Source organism: Saccopteryx leptura, chromosome 13, assembly GCF_036850995.1.
Source record: "Saccopteryx leptura isolate mSacLep1 chromosome 13, mSacLep1_pri_phased_curated, whole genome shotgun sequence".
In the NCBI taxonomy this organism is placed as follows: domain Eukaryota; kingdom Metazoa; phylum Chordata; class Mammalia; order Chiroptera; family Emballonuridae; genus Saccopteryx; species Saccopteryx leptura.
This window is the reverse complement of record NC_089515.1, coordinates 30,538,301-30,560,568: the sequence shown is the minus strand read 5'-3', so window position 1 is coordinate 30,560,568 and position 22,268 is coordinate 30,538,301. Positions and strand designations below refer to the sequence as shown.

Below are 22,268 nucleotides of genomic sequence, written 5' to 3'. Positions count from 1 at the left end.
CCATGTAGGTAACTAACTGCTTCTCTCTTGCAGCTGTTAATCTCTCTCTGTGCCTGACCAGGTGGTGGTGCAGTGAATAGAGCATCGGACCAGGATGCGGAGGACCCAGGTTCCAGACCCTGAGGTCGCCAGCTTGAGCGTGGGCTCATCTGGTTTGAGCAAGGCTCACCAGCTTGAGCTCGAGTTTGCTGACTTGAGCAAGGGGTCACTCAGTCTGCTTTAGCTCCCCGGTCAAGGCACATATGAGAAATCAATCAATGGACAACTAAGGAACCGCAACGAAGAATTGATGTTTCTCATCTCTTTCCCTTCCTGTCTGTCTGTCCCTCTCTCTGACTCTCTCTGTCTCTGCCACACACACAAAAAAGAATCTTTCTCTGTTTAACCTTTTGCATTTTAATTACATTGTGTCCTCATGTGGGCTTCTTTGGGTTCATTTTGTTTGGAACTTTCTGTGCTTCCTGGACTTCTGTCTTTTCTTTCACCAAGTTAGAGAAATTTTGTCATTTTTTCAAATAGGTTTACAATTTCTTGCTGTCTCTTCTTGCACCCCTATGTTGCAAATGTCATCATGTTTGAAGTTGTCCTGGAGACTCTTTATACTAGCCTCATTTTTTGAATTTTGTTTTTTATTTTGGTGTTCTAATTGAGTGTTTTTTGCTTTGCTTATATTCCAAATTGCTGATTTGATTATCAACTTTATCTATTCTATAGATTCCCTGTAAATTATTCATCATTTCAGCCGGTGTATCCTTCATTTCTGATTGGTCCTTTTTTATACTGTTCTCACTAAATTCATTGAGTATCCTTATAACTAGTGTTTTAATCACTGTGTCTAGTAGATTGCTTGTCTCCATTTTCTAGTCCTTTTTCTGGAGTTTAGTTCTGTCTTTTCATTTGGGACATGTTTCTTTTTCTCCTCATTTTGGCAGCTTCCCTGTATTTGCTGTGTCTCCCAGGCTTGAGAGAGTGTCCTAATGTAGCAGGGGTTCTGTAGGGTCCAGTGGCACAGCCTCCTCAATCACCCAAGCTGGGCCCTTGAGATGCACCACCCCCATGTGAGCTGTGTACACCCTCCTCTTGTAGTGGAACTTTGGTTGCTGTTGGCACATGAATAGGAAGGATTTAATTCCCAGAAGGGTGAGCTGAAAGGACTGGCTTGTGACCATCAACCACTGTAAAGGGTCAGCTGCGCAAGGGCCCGCCCCACAGAGCAGGAGTTATTTCAGCAGGGCTCTTGTGCCCCCTGAGTCTGCCTCTTGAGTGTGTCACTTGTGGAAGTGGTTGGGTTGTGGTGCTTTGATGTGGTCTGAAGCTGCCTACTGGGTACACTGGCTCTGGGGCCTTCCAGGAGGTATAGGCCAGGGTCAGCCACTACCTGAGTTCTGCCTGGAGCCACCTGGCATGAGCTACAAAGCAGTCTGCACATGGCCATTACTTGTGTTGGGCTTGGAGCTGCCAAGGTGAAGCCAAGCTGTGAACCAAGACTGACTGCTTCTAGTGCTGGGCCTGGGGCCACTTAGCAAGAGGCATGGGGCACGCCACGGCCAGATGCTGCTTGTTTGAGAGATTTTAGGAAAATCTGAAGCCTGAGCCAACATAGGCCATTCATATGGTAAAGCCACTGGAAACAGCTTGGGTGGGCCAGAAAGTTGTGTGGGGTGGGTCTCAGGGAATCATCAGGGTGGGGCAAACAGTATTAGCCAGATTGATGGAGACTCAGATATGGTGCCTGCCTGCTGGCTCTGTTCGGGGAGGACTCAGAAAAGGAGGAACAATGGCCTCTGCCAGCACTCTGTTTAGGAGAAAGCTGTTGCTCTTGTGTTCCTGATGTCGGCAATTTAGTTCCTCTCGGTATGTCCCTGGTGCCTTTCAAGGTAACACTGCACTGCTGGAGCTCAGAGGGAGTAAGTCAGAGTAAGTCAATGCTCGAGAGCTTCCTGGAACTCCAACAGCCCTTCTCCTCTCTCAGCCTCAATCCCTGCTGGATTTAATAGCCAGAAGTTATGGGGACTTCTCTTCCTGGTGCTGGAACTCTGGGCTGGGGACCTGGTGTGGGCCTGGGACCTCTAACTCTTCTGGGGGGACCTCTGCAACTGAGATATCCCTCCCGACTTTTATTTGCCTCACATGGGTGTGGGATGTGGCTTCTTCTTTAAATCCGTGGTTGTGGGACTTCCAGTCAGCCAGATTTCAGGCAGTTCTGAATGATGGATGTAGTTTTGTTGTAAATTTGATGGGGTTGTGGGAGGAGGTGAGTACCGCATTTACCTACGCCGCCATCTTGACCAGAAGCCTCCCCTGTCACCATTTTTAAAAGATCGTCATGATATTGGTATGTTTTCTCTGACTTGGGGAACGATTGCACCTCTGTATTTCTTTTTTTTTTTTTTTTTTTTTTATGATGGGGAGAGACAGTCAGACTCCCGCATGCGCCCGACTGGGATGCGCCCGACCAGGATCCACCCGGCACGCCCACCAGGGGGCGATGCTCTGCCCCTCCGGGGCGTCGCTCTGCCGCGACCAGAGCCACTCCAGCGCCTGGGGCAGAGGCCAAGGAGCCATCCCCAGCTCCCCGCCATCCTTGCTCCAATGGAGCCTCGGCTGCGGGAGGGGAAGAGAGAGACAGAGAGGAAGGTGAGGGGGAGGGTTGGAGAAGCAGATGGATGCCTCTCCTGTGTGCCCTGGCCGGGAATCGAACCCGGGACCTCTGCACGCCAGGCCGACGCTCCACCACTGAGCCAACCGGCCAGGGCCTCTGTATTTCTTTTAAGCAGTGGTATTATTTTAGTCTATCATGATCGTGGTCATTTAAATTGGGAATTAAAGGGAAATTTCCCCCAAAGAACATCATAGATTTTTAATCTCCTACACGGCAAATATAAAAGAAATAGGCCAGTCTGACTGGTTTACTGTGAGCTCTCCTGTAAGCCTGACCTTATAAATGTCAGTTATACCTTTCACATACAGATCTCTCTTTAATCTGGTTCCAGGAACTCAGGGAGGCTAGTTATACATTCTTTTTCAGTTCGCATCAGCCCTAGGCAAAAGTCTGTCCCTCTTTGTCTAAAATTATTGTATTATTTCTTAAAGTCTAGTTCAGTGTTTTCTAAGAATTCTTAGTTATATCACTAGGAGATATTACCCCACTTCCAACTTGTATCACTTTTTAAAATTTACACCACCTAATCCAAAATTCCATGTCTTTCACAGCCTCTGAGCCCTCCCACCTTAATTTTAAATTAACTCCAAATGTAATAATATATTTGGTCTTGCATGTATAGTCAGTCTTACCTGGAACACAAAAATTAATAGACACAAAAATTAATGTGGTGGAGGAAAAACTTTCAGAACTAAATAGTTTGTTTGACAAAGGGTCTGTTTTGTGAGCTTATTACTTTCCTAGAGAGGACATGCTCTGACTTTCTACTCACCAAGTAACTCATGTTTTGCCTTCGTGGGTATGTTTGCCTATAGGGTAAACATGTGTTCAAGTGTGGACATGAGAATCTTGATAGTTATATTTTTTATTGTGATTTAATAAATTTGGCAATCTGGTTAAATTAAAAAGAAGTAGGAGACACAATATAAAGGCCTGAAACTGCTTCTATCCTATTTAAATCTATTCTGTATAGTACTAGCCTTTCATCCGGGGTATTAAGCCCTGGGATACAGGAAAGCTAGCAAACGGCGGCTGCATGCCCAGTAAGCACCCTTTGAGGCACCCTTTCTTTCCCCCACTTTAGATAATTAATAATTTTGGAGACTTTGTTTTGCCCTGATTTTAGTGAATTTGGTTAAGAATACAGTAAACTTTGAAAGCTATTTGAAAGGGATTGCATGTGTTCTGTTTTAGATGAATGGTTTTTAATAATTTTCTACTCCATATCAACAAGATGTGAGTTGCCGTCAGCAGTGGTGGCTCCCTAAGGCTCTAGCTAGGACTCTTGCAGGGGTGAAGGGATACATGTAAGGCCTGGATTGGACACCCCCTCCCCCCACACACCATCCTCATGATTCTGATCCCTGGGGAGCAGTAAATCTAATCCCAACTCTGAGAATTGCTGTTTCTATCTAAAGCCATCTAAATTCAGATTTAGATAATTTGTACTTCAATCGCCTGGAAATCAGGTATTAAACTGCCTGATTTTAAGAGGTTATTTTATTCTGTGGTCTTATGTGAACTTTATTTCTCCTTTTTTCCTATCACCTTTGCCTACCATTTTATTGTTTCTTCTAGTTCAGTTTCATGGAAACAAAACTTGGTTGTTCAGTAGTTTAGAGCTACAAAACACTACATGGCATTTTATTTTATTTTATTTTATTTTTTACAGAGACAGAGAGTGAGTCAGAGAGAGGGACAGACAGGGACAGACAGACAGGAACGGAGAGAGATGAGAAGCATCAATCATTAGTTTTTCATTGCGCGTTGCAACACCTTAGTTGTTCATGGATTGCTTTCTCATATGTGCCCCGACCGCAGGCCTTCAGCAGACCGAGTAGCCCCTTGCTGGAGCCAGCGACCTTGGGTTCAAGCTGGTGAGCTTTTGCCCAAACCAGATGAGCCCGCGCTCAAGCTGGCGACCTCGGGATCTCAAACCTGGGTCCTCTGCATCCCAGTCCGATGCTCTATCCACTGCGCCACTGCCTGGTCAGGCACATGGCATTTTATTTATTTATTTTGAGTGACAGAGACAAAGAGAGGGACAGACAGACAAGAAGAGATGAGAAGCATCAATTCTTCGTTGTGGCACCTTAGTTATTCATTGATTGCTTTCTCATACGTGCCTTGACCAGGGAGCTACAGCAGAGCAAGGGACCCCTTGCTCAAGCCAGCAACCTTGGGTTCAAGCTGGTGAGCTGTGCTCAAACCAGATGAGCCCACCCTCAAGCCGGCAACCTCAGGGTTTCTAACCTGGGTCCTCCATGTCCCAGTTCAACACTCTATCCACTGCACCGCCACCTGGTCAGGCTACATGACATTTTAGAAAGTGAAAAAAGAAATCTAAAAAAAAAAAAAAAGAAATCTTCACACCCCACGCCCACATTCTCCACAACACAGAGAGAGAGAGAGAGAGAGAGAGAGACACACACACACACACACACACACACACACACAATTTTGTCATAGCCTTGGAATCCTGGTATGGAAGACACACCAGATGTGAAATAGCGAAGGATAGATGCATTTCCCAGTATATAGCAAAGACTTGTCAGCAGACTTATCCAGGCCCCTGAATATACTTAAATTTTTGGTGCTTACTTAAAAGGACCAGAAGTAAGGAATTAGGGAACATAATTTCAAAATACTGTTTGGTGGAGGGAAAAACAAACTCTTATTTCCTTGATGGGGCTCATGATGCATTTTATATTTTCTTTTATTTAAAGAAAAAAATCAAGCCAAATTAAAGTTCTTGATCTTTTGGTCTACTGCAGTGGTCCCCAACCCCCGGGCCACAGACCGGTATCAGTCCATGGGCCATTTGATACCGGTCCGCAGAGAAAGAATAAATAACTTACATTATTTCCGTTTTATTTATATTTAAGTCTGAACAATGTTTTATTTTTTAAAAATGACCAGATTCCCTCTGTTACATCCGTCTAAGACTCGCTCTTGATGCTTGTCTCGGTCATGTGATACATTTATCCGTCCCACCCTAAAGGCTGGTCCATGAAAATATTTTCTGACATTAAACCGGTCCGTGGTCCAAAAAAGGTTGGGGACCACTGGTCTCCTGTATCTAACATTTTCTAAAGCTTTCTCTCCCCTTCGGTTCTCCTATGACTACCTTTTTCTGCTACTAAGATAAACTCCCATCCAAACACCATTTACTGTTTCTGATGACCTTTGTCAATCAAGAAGAATATATTTTGGCCTGACCAGGTGGTGGTGGCGCAAGTGAATAGAGCATCGGACTAGGGTGCGGAGGACCCTAAGGTCACCAACTTGAGCGCAGGCTCATCTGGTTTGAGCAAAGCTCACCAGCTTGGACCCAAGGTCGCTGGCTTGACCAAGGGGTTACTCGGTCTGCTGAAGGCTCACGGTCAATGCACATATGAGAAAGCAATCAACGAACAACTAAAGTGTCACAATGAAAAACTGGTGATTGATGCTTCTCATCTCTCTGTCCTTGTCTGTCCCTCTCTCCGACTCTCTGTCTCTATAAAAAAAAAAGAAGAAGAATATATTTTGGTTATTAGCAATGTTTAACCTGCCATCAACCAGTTTTATTGGTAGAGAACAGATATTGGCTACCTGAATCAATCAATCCGAAATTCTAGACTTTTAAAAATTGTCAATTCAGCTCACTGCCACATCTATTTGATTTGTCTTTTACCTTAAAATAACATAAGCATTGCCCATCCACCATTTATATTAAGCACAGGAATGCTTTCCTGGGAGAATTTAAATTCTGCAGTATTGACAAAGTAGGCGAGTTCTGCTGTATCTAACCTCTGATCTAGAAAACATCATTGAGTAAATCATTAAAGATAGGATTGTAAAATAACACATCATTCTTAAAGTATGAAGTTTTTATGAATATTATCTTATCCTTTTACCACACCCTTAAGAATTAGGCATTTAGAAACTCAGAACACATCCAGGTAGTTGGAAATCAAGTTTCCCTCTTCCTATAGCCTTTTCTCTCATGTATTGGTCCCTAGGATTGAACTGTTCTTCAGTGGTGGTGGTGAAATACTTCTAGTGGATAAATAATTTATGTAACTATTACAGAGAGAGTCTTATTGTTGAGTGGAAGAAACATGAAATCAAACAAATGATTTCAAAATCTGTGATGAGCTACCTGAATCCATCAATCCAAAATTCTAGACTTTTAAAAATTGTCAATTCAGCTCTCTGCCACATCTATTTGATTTGTCTTTTACCTTAAAATAACATAAGCATTGCCCATCCACCCATCTTATAAGAATAGTAATTTTTATAAGACCTTAAATAATCAGATGTGAGGGGCATACTATGGTACTGGCTCTAATCACTGAACTAAAACATAGTGCTGCCCCTTGGGCCGAGTTGAGTGAGTGGTCAGCGGACAGAAACTTGCCCCTCTCTGATTTCCCTGATTATTGCCTGAGAGGATTCCAGATCAGGGTAAAATGATATATTTCGGCTCTATTAAAGGACTAAAGCTGTTGGAAAAATAGATTAATTAGAAGGAAAGGTAAAGACTAGCTGTTTAAAACTCCGGCAAAACTGGCTAGCAGCCATTTTTTTAAAAACATGAAAAATTGGAATAGACTTAAACTTCAGTAAGTTGAGGTTAATTTTTTTAATTAAATATTCAAATGATATGAAAATAAAATTTATCTAATCTTAGGTTCTATTGAGAAAATTTCTAGAGAAAAATCAAACAAGGTAAGAAGCTGGATAATTTAGAGACATGGTCGAAAGTAATTTTATTACTATAGTTACAAAGTTTGCTCTTGTAACGGCAATTTAATGCCACCTGAGCAAAGGTTTGTAAAGGTTCTCAGACCCAAGGGAAGCTACTGGTGGGCTCATGCCTGTGTGATCAGTTGCCAACCAGACATCTTAGAGTCAGAATCTTATAAACACATCAACTTAGTGTGTGCAGAACAGAACTCATCAGACACAAACACACCCCAGCAATCACCAGCCGTCACCTTCGTTGCCTGTCCCTGGCTCACTAAATGGTGCTGCCCAGAGAGAAAACCCCAAGGCATCCTTGATGGTCCCTTTCCCTCCCCTGTTTCTTGCTAAGAGAAAACAGAAAAACATGAAATATAGTCCCTGTGTACACACGAGTAGCTTACATATGTTTGGAATGCTAAAATAAAGACAAGACAAATTGAGTCAGTAAAAGACATAAATTATAAAATAAATACACAAGACCCCTTATAATTGCCAGTGAATGTTATGAAACCACTGAGGCGTAGGATTTCAGGGAAGCATACAGTCACTCCAGGTGGAGATCACGCTGAGATGGCCAAGGTCTAATTGATAAGGAGCATCCTACTGCTTGCTCTGGTGACCTGTGGTTCACCAGTACATGGGCCCTGATCCTTTTTAGCAGGGACACACACACGCAGATAACTCTTTATTGATGTCTCTTTCTCTCAACCAAGGTTGCCAATTGCAATTTTAATCTTTTCATCTCCTGAGCTTCCCCAAACCACTGCTATGAATGTCTCTTAAGGGGGGGTAGAGCTTATGTCTACCACTCTGGTGCTGTTTTTCAGCATGAAAGTGATATACTGCAGCATTCCAGGTTAGAGTTCAGTGGGTACTAATAATGTTTCTTTAGTACATCTTGGTTGTGAAGATACTGCCTCCCTTTACCATGATCCTGTGAAGTAGATACCTACCTACCTATGGTTGTCTGGTCTGTCTTTGGAGACTAGCTGAGTCGTATTGCCACACTCTTTGCTTCAGGGTTGGTTGCATGGCTCTTTGGAAAACCTTTCATTAGTTGAGAATAACTAAAATATTGAAGCACTTTTAAATTATTGAAATGTGAGACAGTAGCAGATCTAAGTCTTACAACCATAAAGGAAGTTAGATGTTACCTGTGGATTGATTATTCCGTTTTTTTATTCTATGTGAGCCTCACTTTAGAAGAAAGTGCTTCTGTTTCCTTCAGAGCATTCTGTCCTCTTGCGGGCACACACCTTATTTCCAGCCGTATTGTTTATCCTGGGCCCTAAAGCCTGCTTCCAGAACACAGTCTTAGGCATGAAGCAGTATCCTGAAGGTCGTCAGATTTCAGGCTATTTCTTGGTCTTTCTTATAGACCATTATCAACCTTTCTACCTTTTGTGTGTATTGCTGAAATGTATTTAGAGTAAATTTTTTTTATTATTCATTTTTAGAGAAGAGAGAGGGAGGGAGAGAGAGAGAAGGAGGGAGGAGCTGGAAGCATCAACTCCCACATGTGCCTGGACCAGGCAAGCCCAGGGTTTCGAACGGGCGACCTCAGCATTTCCAGGTCGATGCTTTATCCACTGCGCCACCACAGGTCAGGCTAGAGTAAATCTTTGATGCATTGAAAAGGTAGTAATATTCCACTTATTTGTAGTCACCTATCTCAGAAACACATCCAAGAACCAGAAACTGAAGAACAAAGGCCTCTGAGCAGAAGTTGTTAGAAAATCGATGTACTTATAAAACTTCGCTAAGCCTTTATTCAGAGCCTATTTATTTTTGCTTACAGTGAGCAGAAGTACTCTACAGAATGTAGAAGTGGGGCTCCCAACACAGCTTCTATTTGGAAGCTATAGGAAAGATTTTCATAAAATACAGACTGCCACTGTGGCTTTTTTAGTTAAGCAGACAAACTCACTTAATGGAGTAGCCCCCAAAACTATCAACGTACTTCAGTGTAGTATAATAAAAATCATGCCTAACTTTAATAGTGCACATTGGTAAATGACCCTGAGTCATTAAGTCTCATAAATTGTTTCAAGGAGGATATAATTTTTAAAAGACTTCTATCAAAAATATTTAAAATTTTTTAAATGTTTTGTACTTAAAGGAACAACTTAAATCTTTTTTTTTTTGTTCTAAGAAAACATTAATATACATTCCAGATCTCTTAAGTTATTTTTATCAAAGCATATTTAATGTGATTGGCTGACAATGATAACTAATACTTGTGTAAACTTCATAGGTTTCCCTTTGCAGTAATTCTATGTGGTAGATGAGACAGGTGCTCTACTAAAAAACCCAAAAGAGTTAAGTGTTTTGGCCAAGGTCACACAACTGTAAGTGGCAGCTACTCCTCTCCATCTTACAGTACTGTGTCCTGTAACAAATAACAGGCATACTTCGTTTTATTGCACGTCACAGACGTTGCATTTTGGGAGTTGTTTTTTGTTTTGTTTTCTTTTTTACCAATTGAAGGCAAGACCTTCCACCAACAAAAGGACTAGGACTTGCTATGCTGCAAAGTCTGTAGCTGCATGAGGAATTTGTTAAGCTCCTGTGTACATCTCGTTGAGTCCTAGAGTTAGAAATGACTTAATGGTCCCTCACCTAAGGGTGTCACTGGAGTCTGCCCTGTTCTGAGGAAGGAGATAATTGTTGCCATTCTCACACAGCAGGAGGAACTTCTTGCCCTTCCAAATGTTGCCTTTTTAAAACTTTTTCTGAAGAACAGTATATAAACAAAAAACACACATATCATAAGTGTACTGCTCAATGAGTTTTTTTCTGGTTGCTTTTGGTCTTTTCTTCTTTTTGTTAGGTTTTGGCCCATTGCTAACATATACTTTAAGTTCACCATCCCCTACACATTATAATATTTTTATAATAATCTTTCTTCTTGGTTTACTCACAATTCAGTGATCAGTTTCAAGTTTGAGGTAGGCATTTTCAAAGATGTGCCTCTCTAATTCAGAACCTAAGTAGGCCTGTTCAGATAACCTTGGCACTGCTGAAGAAAAGTGCTCTGTTGCTAGTTGTGAAAATAAAAACACAGCATAACCTTTTCTCTTGTAAAGCACTTTTAACAGATTTAACTAACAGTTTCTTGATTTTGTTTTGTTTTGTAATTAGACCTATTTCGGCAACTTTATTCACCACTTGATTTTAAAATCTGTAGTCAGGAACAGAGAAACTAAAATTGAGTACCTGCTTTTTATACTTTGTGCTTCTTGTACATTATCTAAAATCTCATAACAATCCTTTGAAATATTGATAGTCAGTTCCAGTTTACAGATGAGAAGACCAAGGTTCAGAAAGTTAAATCCTGTATGTAGTAAATGTCAGGGTAAGAAGTAGAATATAGATTTTTCAGATTCCACAATCTGTGCTCTTTCCACTAAAACCACACTGCTTTCAGAAGCCACAGGAGGGTGGGGACATAGGAGGCTGATACAGGCTGTCTCAGGGAAGCCTTCCTATAAGGCATCTCACAGCTGGGAGATCAAGTCACAGATTGAAGAAAAGAGGAATTAGCTGGAAGATACTATCAGACATCTGCTCAGCACATTTATTAAGCTGCCTTCAGTGCTCTGCCATGTTACATAGTCAGATAATAGGCTCCTAAGGAAATGCAGTCCAGAGAGAGATTGAGAAATTGTATAAAACTCCAGAATGTTGGGGCACTCCAGTTTTGTGGGCTTATTATTAAGACCCAAACGTCTAGAAACACAAAGCAGCTCTTGAGAACATTTGGCTGTCTAATCAGGAAGTACCTTTGGCCTGTTTTGAATCTTGTACCATCCTTTTCTGCTACCCCACTGTTCAGGTTAAACTCTACGAGTTGTCCTAGAAAACTTATAGAAATGGTTGAAAGGAGTTCCTTAACATGGAATGACTTCCTGTGGATGAGTATAAAATGTTTATTGAGGGTCTAAGAGAAGGTCACAGAGGAGCTGGTCACAGAGGAGCTGGTCACAGGGCACCTTGACAGAGCCCTGTAGCTTACAGTATCATTCCATATTTGTTTTCTCAGAGGCTAGGAATCAGAAATTGTGTGTCATTCCATTTTCAGTGTGTCTGAAATGTGAAATTATTGATCTCTGTTCCTCCATTCTCCAAGAAAAGAGTGCAAGGATTCCTGCATTAATACATGCAACATTAAAAAGTCTAGCCAATTGGTCATGCTGAGAGACCATATTAAAACAATTTTTCTAAGTATTTCTAATTCAAGATTTGTAATGTATTGTGACTGAATTTTTGTCAGTGTTGTGACTTGTAACCAGTCATTACTTAACAGGATTACCCAGGCCCAAAACAAAAATATCTTGTTGGCCAACTTGAGTTAATAGTGTGGCCAAAATATTACTTTTTTTTTTTTTTTTTTTGTATTTTTCTGAAGCTGGAAACGGGGAGAGACAGACAGACTCCCACATGCGCCCGACCGGGATCCACCCGGCACGCACACCAGGGGCGACGCTCTGCCCACCAGGGGGCGATGCTCTGCCCTTCCGGGGCGTCGCTCTGCCACGACCAGAGCCACTCTAGCGCCTGGGGCAGAGGCCAAGGAGCCATCCCCAGCGCCCAGGCCATCTTTGCTCCAATGGAGCCTTGGCTGCGGGAGGGGAAGAGAGAGACAGAGAGGAAGGAGGGGGTGGGGGTGGAGAAGCAAATGGGCGCTTCTCCTATGTGCCCTGGCTGGGAATCGAACCCGCGTCCCCCGCACGCCAGGCCGACGCTCTACCGCTGAGCCAACCGGCCAGGGCCCAAAATATTACTTTTTGAAAAAAAAAATTTATTTTCAATATTTCTTCTTTAGAAGATAAAAGTTTTTTTGTGAATGATTGCTTAAAAAGTATGAAGAATGTCACTAAACATTGAGAATAGAACAGGCTTATATTTTAAATAGGTAAATACTCATTTATTAAATAAAAAGTATATAGGCATTTAGAAGAAGTTTTTGCCAGAGTATTCACTTGCTTTCAACATGAGAGAAACATCTGGTGAATTTTATAATATAAAAATGGTTCTTTGGAAAAATGACCATACTAATTCCTTCTTTCTCTTTATCTGTCTAGTGAGAACTCAACAGAGGCAATAGCGGTAGATTCTAACAGTCAGTCGAAGTCCCCCCTGGAGAAGTTTATGGTCAAACTGTGCACTCATCATCAGAAGCAGTTCATTCGTGTTCTGAACGATCTATACACTGAGTCTCAGCCGGGCACTGAAGACCTGCAACCTTCTGATTCTGGAGCGATGGAGGCATCCGCTTGCAATGCTGGCTGTGCCCAGCTAGGCACCAGACACAAGGAAAACGATGCTCTATGTCTCAGTATGAAGTCTCCTCCTCCCGTAGATTTGATAGTAGACTCATCAGGCTCTCACAGCCCTCTGTATTTGGGAGAAAAGGTCCTGAAGGAGCCTCCTCCTAAGACAAACTCTGTAGATGGAAGAGAGAATGCCTTGACTGTTGTCCAGAAAGATTCCTCTGAACTTTCAACCACTAAACCTAATTCTGGGAGTTCAATGGATAGTTCCACTTTGGGATACCTCAGTACATCTAATTCTGCCTCGTTCAACTTCCATCACATCTCTAATAGCTTGGAGGGGCAAACCACTGGACAGGGGCAAGACCCAAATGTGAAAATATGTGAGGACGGTAAAGACCACATGCAGAGCTCAGCTTTAGTAGAAGGGCTAATTGCAGTACACGCAGCGGCTGAGAAGAGTGAGGCGTGCAGCAGCGCTATTGTTTCTCAGAGAAATTCATTCAAAGCCTTATCAGAAGAGGCTTGGGACTCAGGGTTTACAGGGAATTCACCTAGAACTGCTGACAAAGAGAATACTTTACAGTGTAGCTCAAAATCACCTTTGCGCCAGGATTTAGAGGCAAATGAGCAAGATTCAAGGCCAAAGCAAGAGAACCATCTTAACTCACTAGGAAGAAATAAGGTGGGTTACCATTTGCATCCCAGTGATAAGGCCCAGTTTGATCATTCCAAAGATGGTTGGCTAGTCCCTAGCCCCGTGCCAGCTGTGCACAGAGCATCTAATGGACATTCACGAACCAAGATGCTGTCAGCCTCCATCAAGACAGCTCGAAAGAGTAAACGGGCATCAGGGCTGAGAATAAATGACTATGATAACCAGTGTGATGTCGTTTATATCAGTCAGCCAATAACAGAATGCCACTTTGAGAATCAAAGATCTTTATTATCTTCTCGGAAGACAGCCAGAAAGAGTACCCGAGGATACTTTTTCAATGGTGATTGTTGTGAGCTGCCGACTGTTCGCACATTGGCCAGAACTGTACACTCCCAGGGAAGAGCCAGCTGCTCAACCCTGGCATCAGAGGCAGTGGCCACTCCCAAGCAAACCCTCATTTCAGCCCCGAGACCCACAGTTGACGTGCAGCTTCCCAGAGAGGACAGCGCTGAAGAGCCAAGTAAAGAAATAACCTCCCTCGAAGGAGGCAAAGATGCTTCATCTGAAAAGGGACCTCTAGAGCCTGAGGTTTGCCCCGTGATGAATAAACCCAGTCCGACCAACTCCCTGGGGTCAGAAGAAATGACAGCCTGCAGCCCGGTGTGGCCTCCTCCTGCTCCCCTTCCTGAAGAGGACGTGCCCGAAGACGGCTCTATGGCCTCAGCCCCCACAGCAGGGGGGCTGTCTTCCCCTGCCCGAGAGCAGCAACCAGGTGAGCTGCTGGACACAAAGGAGATGAGCGAACCTGAAGACTGGCCCCTGGTCCCCTCCACTGACAGCGTTTTTGAGGGAGGCAGCGAAGATGTTTCTAGGCCTTGTTCTTGTCCTGAAATGGTCAGTAGAGCGGAAAGTCCTCTGTGCTCAGAAACTCAAAGCCCCCTGGTGAGCCTGGAGCCCCCAGCGAGCCTGGAGCCCCCGGCAAGCCTGGAGCCCCCGGCAAGCCTGGAGCCTCCCGTGAGCCTGGAGCCCCCAGTGAGCCTGGAGCCCCCGGTGAGCCTGGAGCCCCCGGCAAGCCTGGAGCCCCCGGTAAGCCTGGAGCCCCCGGTGAGCCTGGAGCCCCCGGAGAGCCTGGAGCCCCCGGAGAGCCTGGAGCCTCCGGAGAGCCTGGAGCCCCCAGAGAGCCTGGAGCCTTCCATGAGCCTGGAGCCCCCGGTGAGCCTGGAGCCCCCGGCGAGCCTGGAGCCTTCCATGAGCCTGGAGCCTCCCGTGAGCCTGGAGCCCCCGGAGAGCCTGGAGCCTCCCGTGAGCCTGGAACCCCCGGTGAGCCTGGAGCCCCCGGTGAGCCTGGAGCCCCCAGTGAGCCTGGAGCCTCCCGTGAGCCTGGAACCCCCGGTGAGCCTGGAGCCCCCGGTGAGCCTGGAGCCTCCCGTGAGCCTGGAGCCCCCGGAGAGCCTGGAGCCTCCTGTGAGCCTGGAACCCCCGGTGAGCCTGGAGCCTTCCGTGAGCCTGGAGCCTCCCGTGAGCCTGGAGCCCCTGGCAAGCCTGGAGCCCCCGGCGAGCCTGGAACCTTCCATGAGCCTGGAGCCTCCCGTGAGCCTGGAACCTTCCATGAGCCTGGAGCCTCCCGTGAGCCTGGAGCCCCCGGCAAGCCTGGAGCCCCCGGCGAGCCTGGAACCTTCCATGAGCCTGGAGCCTCCCATGAGCCTGGAGCCCCCGGCAAGCCTGGAGCCCCCGGCGAGCCTGGAGCCTTCCATGAGCCTGGAGCCTCCCGTGAGCCTGGAGCCCCCGGCGAGCCTGGAGCCTCCCGTGAGCCTGGAGCCCCCGGCGAGCCTGGGGGAGGCTGAGGACAAGCAGAGCACCAGTGCCGAGGCCGAGGACACCCAGGAGCTGGATGCGCAGCCGCTCTCGAAGGACAGCAGCACTTTTACTGAGGAAAGTCCCAGTAAAATTGAGAGTGAGGCCGCAGGTGGTACAGGAACATTAGAGGAGGAGGGCAGTGATATAAAGCATCCTTCAGAACAAGATATGTGTGAACAAAACATGGACTCACCTAAAGAGACCTTGGACAAGAAGAAAAAAGGTAAAAAATTTCCCGAGGCCTCTGATAGGTGCCTAAGGAGTCAGCTTTTCGACTCTTCCTCTGCTGATAAGGGCCTAAGGAATCAAAGTTCAGATTCTTCCTCTGCTTGCCCTGAACTCAAGGTTTCCAAAAATCCTGGTGCAAAACGTTCTAAAAAAGAAAGGTACCCTGGTGGGACTACACCTGAGGACTTTGTGACTGAGGGTCTCCATCCAGAAGGTCTAGAGGACACTGAAAACCCAGATGTCCACGAAAATCCCGCTGAGAAGGATGCTGAGCAGGAGGGCAAGGGAGGCGGGATCATCACCAGACAGACGTCTAAAAACATGCTGGCAGAAGAGGTCAGAGTGGGAGAAGGAGATCTTTTCCCCAGCAGTGACCTCATAGCCACAGCTGACCAGCCCCTGCCTGGAGAGAGACTAGAAATCTATGTCCAGTCTAAGTTAGGTGAGAACAATGCTCATGACCCCTTAGAAAGTATTCCATACACGTTCCCAGAGCAATCAGAAGAGAAGCCAGCACCCACTCCTGCACAAGACATGGAGGAGGTTGTAGGCGAGGGGGACAGTGCAGACACCCTGCATAAAGGCGATGATGGCGACGCATCACCCAGCACACCAGGCTTGTCAACTAGTGGGAGTGGTGATGCCACTGGGCCCCCAAAATGGGCACCCAGGCTCACGAGGCTGACCTCTTCGACCTACAACCTAAGACATGCTCATTCCTTGGACTCCTTGGATACTACAAAAGTGACTTCAGAAAGGGAAGCAGCACAAGAAAATCCAACACCAAATGACAACGACGCATCGGAGGGTGGAGAGCCCTTGGGAGAGGAGGATGTGGAAGCAGTGGTCGAGGAGCAGCCCAAGTTCGTGGAGTGGTGTGCTGAGGAGGAGAACCAAGAGCTCATCGCCAACTTCAATGCCCGATACGTGAGAGTTCAGAAGGGCTGGATCCAGTTGGAGAAAGAAGGCCAGCCAGCACCCAGAGCAAGGAACAAGTCGGATAAACTGAAGGAAATTTGGAAAAGCAAGAAGAGGTCACGGAAATGTCGGGGTTCGTTGGAGGCTCAAAAGTTTTCTCCTGTTCAGATGCTGTTTATGTCAAACTTTAAGTTATCTAATATTTGTAAATGGTTCTTAGAGACAACTGAAACCCGGTCTCTGGTAATCGTGAAGAAGCTCAATACTCGTCTTCCAGGAGACACCCCCCCTATCAAGCATCCTCTCCAGAAGTACTCACCTTCCAGCTTGTATCCCAGTTCACTACAGGCTGAACGCTTGAAAAAACACTTGAAGAAATTTCCCGGAGCTACTCCTGCTAAAAACAACTGGAAAACGCAGAAGATCTGGGCTAAATTTCGAGAGAATCCTGTCCAAGTGGATCCAGAGAAGGGCAGTGACATCATCCTTGGCCCCAGTTCTGAAGTCAACAAAGAGGAAGTCAAGGAAGGTAGAAAGAGCCATCCTCCCACAAGCTCACCTACTCCAGCCAGTACCCGGATCCTTAGAAAATACTCCAATATTCGAGGAAAGCTCAGAGCCCAGCAACGCTTGATCAAGAATGAGAAAAGGGAAAGCCCATCTGCTCTGGCTGGAGAAGGTAAACAGAGTTGTAAAAGTGTATGCATTAACCCCCTGATGTCTCCCAAGCTTGCCCTGCAAGTGGATGCTAATGGCTTTCCTATTAAGCCCAAGAGTGCTGATAGAATGAAGGGAAGGAAAGGGAAGCAAACTTCTGAAATCTTGCCAAGAGCTGAAGTTCAGAATAAACGCAGAAGGACCGAAGGTGGCAGCACTCAGGACCGGAGAAACAAGGGACCTGTGATGAAAGCCAGCAAAGAAAAGCATATTGATGGAGCCACCAAAATATCTGTGGCCAAGAAGCCAGCTGCAAGGGACAGAGTCAGCCAACTGCCCAAAAAGACAACTTTGAGAGAGAATAAGGTGAAGATCCCTAAAAAGTCCTCTGGGAAGAGCTGCCATCCGGCCCGAAAAGAAAAAGAGAATACGAACAGAAGACCCACCCAGCACTCTGCCTCCGAGAAGGGGATGAAACCTACAAAGCAAAAAGGGGCAAGTGAATCCTCTTCCAGGCCACAGAAAGCCACAAACAGGAAGCAGAGCAGTGGCAAGGCTCGGGCCAGACCCTTGACGAAAACCCCAGAGAACAGTGTAGCCCAGAGAAAACGAAAGCTGAAGGCCAAGCTGGACTCTTCCCACAGCAAACGGAGGCGGCTGGATGCGAAGTGACCCGGAGGGTGGTAGCCAGGAGTAAAACTGTTCTAGAGAAGCAACCCTTTATTTTGCATTAACTAAATTCGCTTTTATAAGCTTATCAAGCCTTTCACATCCGCAGTTAATGAAGAACATCGCAATGTAGGATGTCAGAAAATGCATCTCAGATGGAGAAGGGAACTTGCAGAGTCTTTCTCTGAGGCTGAGTAAGGGAAGTTATATATTATATTCTGGTTGTTCCTTGGGTTTTAAACTTGGAACCACGCAGTTTTAGTGTTTAAAAGTACAGTGCCTTATTTATCCTTATTGTGTTTAAAATTTACAAAAGCTAAAAAGCTGACTTATGTGATGAAAGGCTTGTATTTTATACTTGATGCACAAGCACTTGTACTGTAGCGAGAAGACCACCATCCTGCACATAAAGTAGCTTCCCAGCAGCTCCCGCTGGCGTCTGTACGTGCACAGGGCCCCTCTTTGCAAACCCCGGCAGTGAACTTCCCTCTCTGTCTCGTTTGTTTGTTTAACTGATATTTGAAAGCTAAACCAAATCATTTTTTATGGTATGTGGAGAATGCAGAGGGCATTTATAATTGTAAAACATTAATATTTCTGTTACCCCTTTTTAAAGAATCATTAATTGTTGGTCACTGCTCTTTTGATCTTTTGTCATTTGAAAAAAAAGTGGATTCTAAATTATGTACCCCTGAGACAGAAGGTGTGTGTTACCAGGTGATAATTTTGGTTTATGACCTCTAAAAATTATTTGCATTACTTGTTCTTACCGTCTTTTCCTTTTGGCCTTGTAAGCTTGCTAGCACTCTAACAAGGCTCCCCCCCCCCCTTAGCTGTAATTTGGTAATTAGGGTGAGAGTGACTATTCTATTTTACCTTGAGTACTTTTATATGCAAAGAAAGCCAGAATGTTCCAGTAATAGAAAAGTCTAGGTGTGTGTGTGTGCGTGTACGTTTGGGTGCATTTGCCTGTGTCTGTTGGCCACAGATGTCTCCCATCCCCAGCTCCACAGTAAAATTCTCTCTTCCTGTGCACTGTGCTAGGGGGTTCATAAGCTGGATAATCAGCACAGGCCCCGTGGTTAAATGTGGCCCAGGGATTCTGTGATCATCCCGCAACCACTGTCAGAAGAGCACAGTTATGGAAAGGTCACAGCAAACTTGCAGTGGAGGAAGTAGCTCCCGTGTCTCAGAGTGGGGCTACACGCCCTGCACCCGGAGCTGCTGTTCATGTGGGTGTCCATGTTCAGAGTGGGTGTTCGTTCCTCTTGGTTAGCATCATATTCATAGTTCATGCTTGTAGTATCACTCCTGCCTCTGCCATGTCAGGCTCAAAACTGAGAGCTGTAGTGTTTGTTACTGATAATGTTTGCCTTTCCCGGGTGAAGCCTCAGAGGGGTGTACTGGCTTTACCTTGGTGCCTATTACATTGCTTCATTATAACACAGTACATATTCACCATTTCCATCGGGCCACTCTACAGAAAGGCTTGGTTGTCAAAACTTCAACCAGCTTCTCTAACATGCTCTGTCACCAAATTAGGCTTGTATGGACAGTTGCTACTCTATTCTTTCTGTTAAAAATTGTCCCATGCAGATTATTTCACATCAGTTTAAATAAACCCAGATGAACTTTTCTTATGCTTTAGTTGATCTAAATGATGATAAAACAGACCTTCTGCCCAGTCTGTGAGAGTCCAGCTGTATATGTACAATGAAAACTTCTGATGATTGGATAGGACTGGAAAAAAGCATTTGATTCCTGGGAAGTTAAGAAATGTGTTGAATTTCATAGATAGTGAAGCTTACTATCTTCAGTGAAGCCTTGAATTTTTTTTATGTCTCCTCTATCCCACAAGTCTTCTATTTTATTTTTTACTATCTCTGACTATGGCTATTCAAGAGCTACCTATATAATGAGACTGCTGAGTATGTATGTCGGCACCCTTTCTCAGCATTAAGTTGCACAGAAGCATTAATATGTTTTGAGTAGGTTCATTTAATCTTTTAAAAGTGGTTTTAAAGTTTAAAAATATCTTTTTTAGAGTTGGCACTGGATATTGTTTTTGTGGTGACTTCCAGCTGAGGGTTGCTGATGTCAGTGTGCTGATTCCTGTGCACACGCCCGAGGTGCCCCCTTAGCTGCATGTAGACTACCTTGGAAGGGTGCTTGCCTTAGGTTGGCATTAAGTGAGTGGAACTTTTCCAGTTCCTGGTATATAATTCATTCCATTACTTTAATAAGTTCTTTTTCTTTTGTAAAAGCGTACTTTGAAAGAATAGCTGTCTCTCATTCTGAAAAGCATTTAAGAAAAGTTATCAATGTGTATGTATTTATTTATATACCTAACAATGCAATGGATCATCTTTAAAATCAACTTACACTTTATAGTAGTGACAACATTTAAATAGAGTGGCATTTTGAATAATTATGAGATTAAAAGTTTAGAATTATTTTTAAATTTGTTGAATCTCATTTTTGCTGATTCAGTTAATTTTGCTAATAGAAAAAAGAAAGAAAAGAAACTCAAGGGCTGGCTCTGGAAGGCCCCTTCACACTTCCAGCAGATGCTGTCCCCTAGACACCTCCAAGCCCAGGCTTGATACTGATTCAAGTCTCCCCTTGTTTCCCCTCTCTTGCAAAGACCTTCTCATCGCCACCTTCACATTATGGCTCGCCACCAGACACAAATCCATTCTGGATTCCAGATCGGAAAGAAGTTCTGCTGGGCCTGTGCTCAGTGAAGCGACTGTCCCACTGTTGGAGCTGAAGTGACTGACCAGAGACTGCTGGTATTCTCTCTTAGGTTTTGGAGGAGCTGGGAGATTGTCTGAGAAACAATCACTGAAGCCCCACCATAGCTCCCCAGAGCTGGGCCCTGTTCTGGAGACCCACTTTCTATCCCACGAGGCTCCCTGGGGTTTGGGAGACCACCAGGGGGGCTCGCCCCGGCACTTCCTCAGACAGGTGGCGGTCTTGCAGCGCAGCAGGAAGGCCGTGAACCTTTGTTCTGCTCCTGAGGCTTCCTACATAGGGATGTTATTAGTGTCTGTTAATCCACAGTTGTTGGTCCCTCCCATTCCTTAGGTTGGCCAGTTCTATTGTGTCTGTATTTCATTAAGACTTCTCCACAAGCCTTATCTAAAAAATAACCTGAGGCTGTGGCTGTCTTGCCTCGCTGCTGTGGGAGTATGGATAGAGAGATGCGGTTGTCAGCCCGTCACCGATGCAGGACTTCTCCTGGGATCCTCTGCACACCATGTGCTGTGCAGGCGAATCCCTCACTGTTCAGACACTGAAGCACTCCAGACAGGTGCTTTGAATTGAAGTTCGATCTCTTTCCTGCCTTGTGATAGAGAGCAGTCACTCATTTCTGGGCAGCATTCCTGTTGATCAGTGGCCCTAAGAGTCAAGTAGGAAAGGACAACATACTATGTGGTGCAAGCTGGAGAGTCTAGTGTCAGCATCAGCATGTTGGGTGTCTTGTCATTGCACCTGGGACTGGGATGGACTTTCCCAGGTTGCTGGCCCAAGGAGCCAGACCCAGTCCTCCTGGCTATAGGGCTCTCGTTTGGCTTAGAGATGATCTGTCAACAGTCTACAGACTGGGCTGCTTGCTCTTTTGTCAATAAAAGTTTTTTGGAACAAAGCTGCTCCCATTTGTGTATGGCTTGTCTGTGGCTGCTTTCTGGCAGAGTAGAGTAGCTACAACAGCGTCCACATGGCCCACAGAGCCAAAAACATTTACTATCTGGACCTTTAAGAAAAAGTTTGCTGACCTTGCTTGAGAAAACAATCCTTTTTCAGGAACAAACCTTCCCTGTTGTGTCTTCTCCTTTCTTCTGCCTCTTTTCCTCTCTGTCCTCTACCTTTCTTCTCCTTCTCTGTATCTTACCTTGGTTTTGTTCTTCATTTTCTATTTCCTGAGTTCTTCTTGCTACAAACGAGACTGGCTCCATCATTGCTCCAGCACATTGAATGCCATCACCTGTCCTTTCCTCCCATCTCCCTCTTAGAATCGCCCGTCAGCCTGACCTGTGGTGGCACAGTGGATAAAGTGTCGACCTGGAAACGCTGAGGTCACTAGTTCAAAACCCTGGGCTTGCCTGGTCAAGGCACATATGGGAGTTGATGCTTCCTGCTCCTCCCTGCCCCTTCTCTCTCTCACTCTCTCTCCGATAAAAAAAAAAAAAAAAGAATCGCCCGTCACAGTAACCGAAATGAGGTCCCCTTTAGCCAACAGAGTCAGACCCTGAGAGCCAGTAGGAACCCAGAATTCTAAAATTATGAGGCCTGGACCTTTCATTTCACTATTTTTGTCATAGACCTGAGACCAGCTTCACTTGTTTATTTCTAAAGTAAGCCAAGATTCTGTTTCTTTCAAAATTAGTTGAGGCAACATTAATTAGATGTTCAGTTTTCTGGACCTCACATTTAGATACGGGAAAAGTCTTCACAGAGGGGAAACAAAGTCTAATCACAAACCCAAAGCATTGTTTATTATACCAGTCTCTAAGAAGATAAAACTATTGACACTGGTTTTTTTTTTTCAGTTCCATACTCTTCTTTCAAAATAATTTTATTAAAGCCAACAAGTACAAAATAGTAGAGTAGA

The 22,268-nt window shown here is 44.9% G+C and overlaps 1 protein-coding gene across 1 annotated transcript in view; it reads left to right on the top strand.

Moving 5' to 3' along the window:
* Nucleotides 1-21,852, top strand: part of LCOR (ligand dependent nuclear receptor corepressor) — a 153,892-nt gene extending 132,040 nt beyond the window's left edge. The window contains exons 8-9 of the mRNA XM_066355585.1: nt 12,478-14,266; nt 15,125-21,852. Coding sequence (XP_066211682.1) covers nt 12,478-14,266; nt 15,125-17,656 — 4,321 coding nt within the window. The 3' untranslated portion in view covers nt 17,657-21,852. The remainder of the gene's footprint in view (nt 1-12,477; nt 14,267-15,124) is intronic.
* The last annotated feature ends 416 nt before the right edge of the window (nt 21,853-22,268 follow it).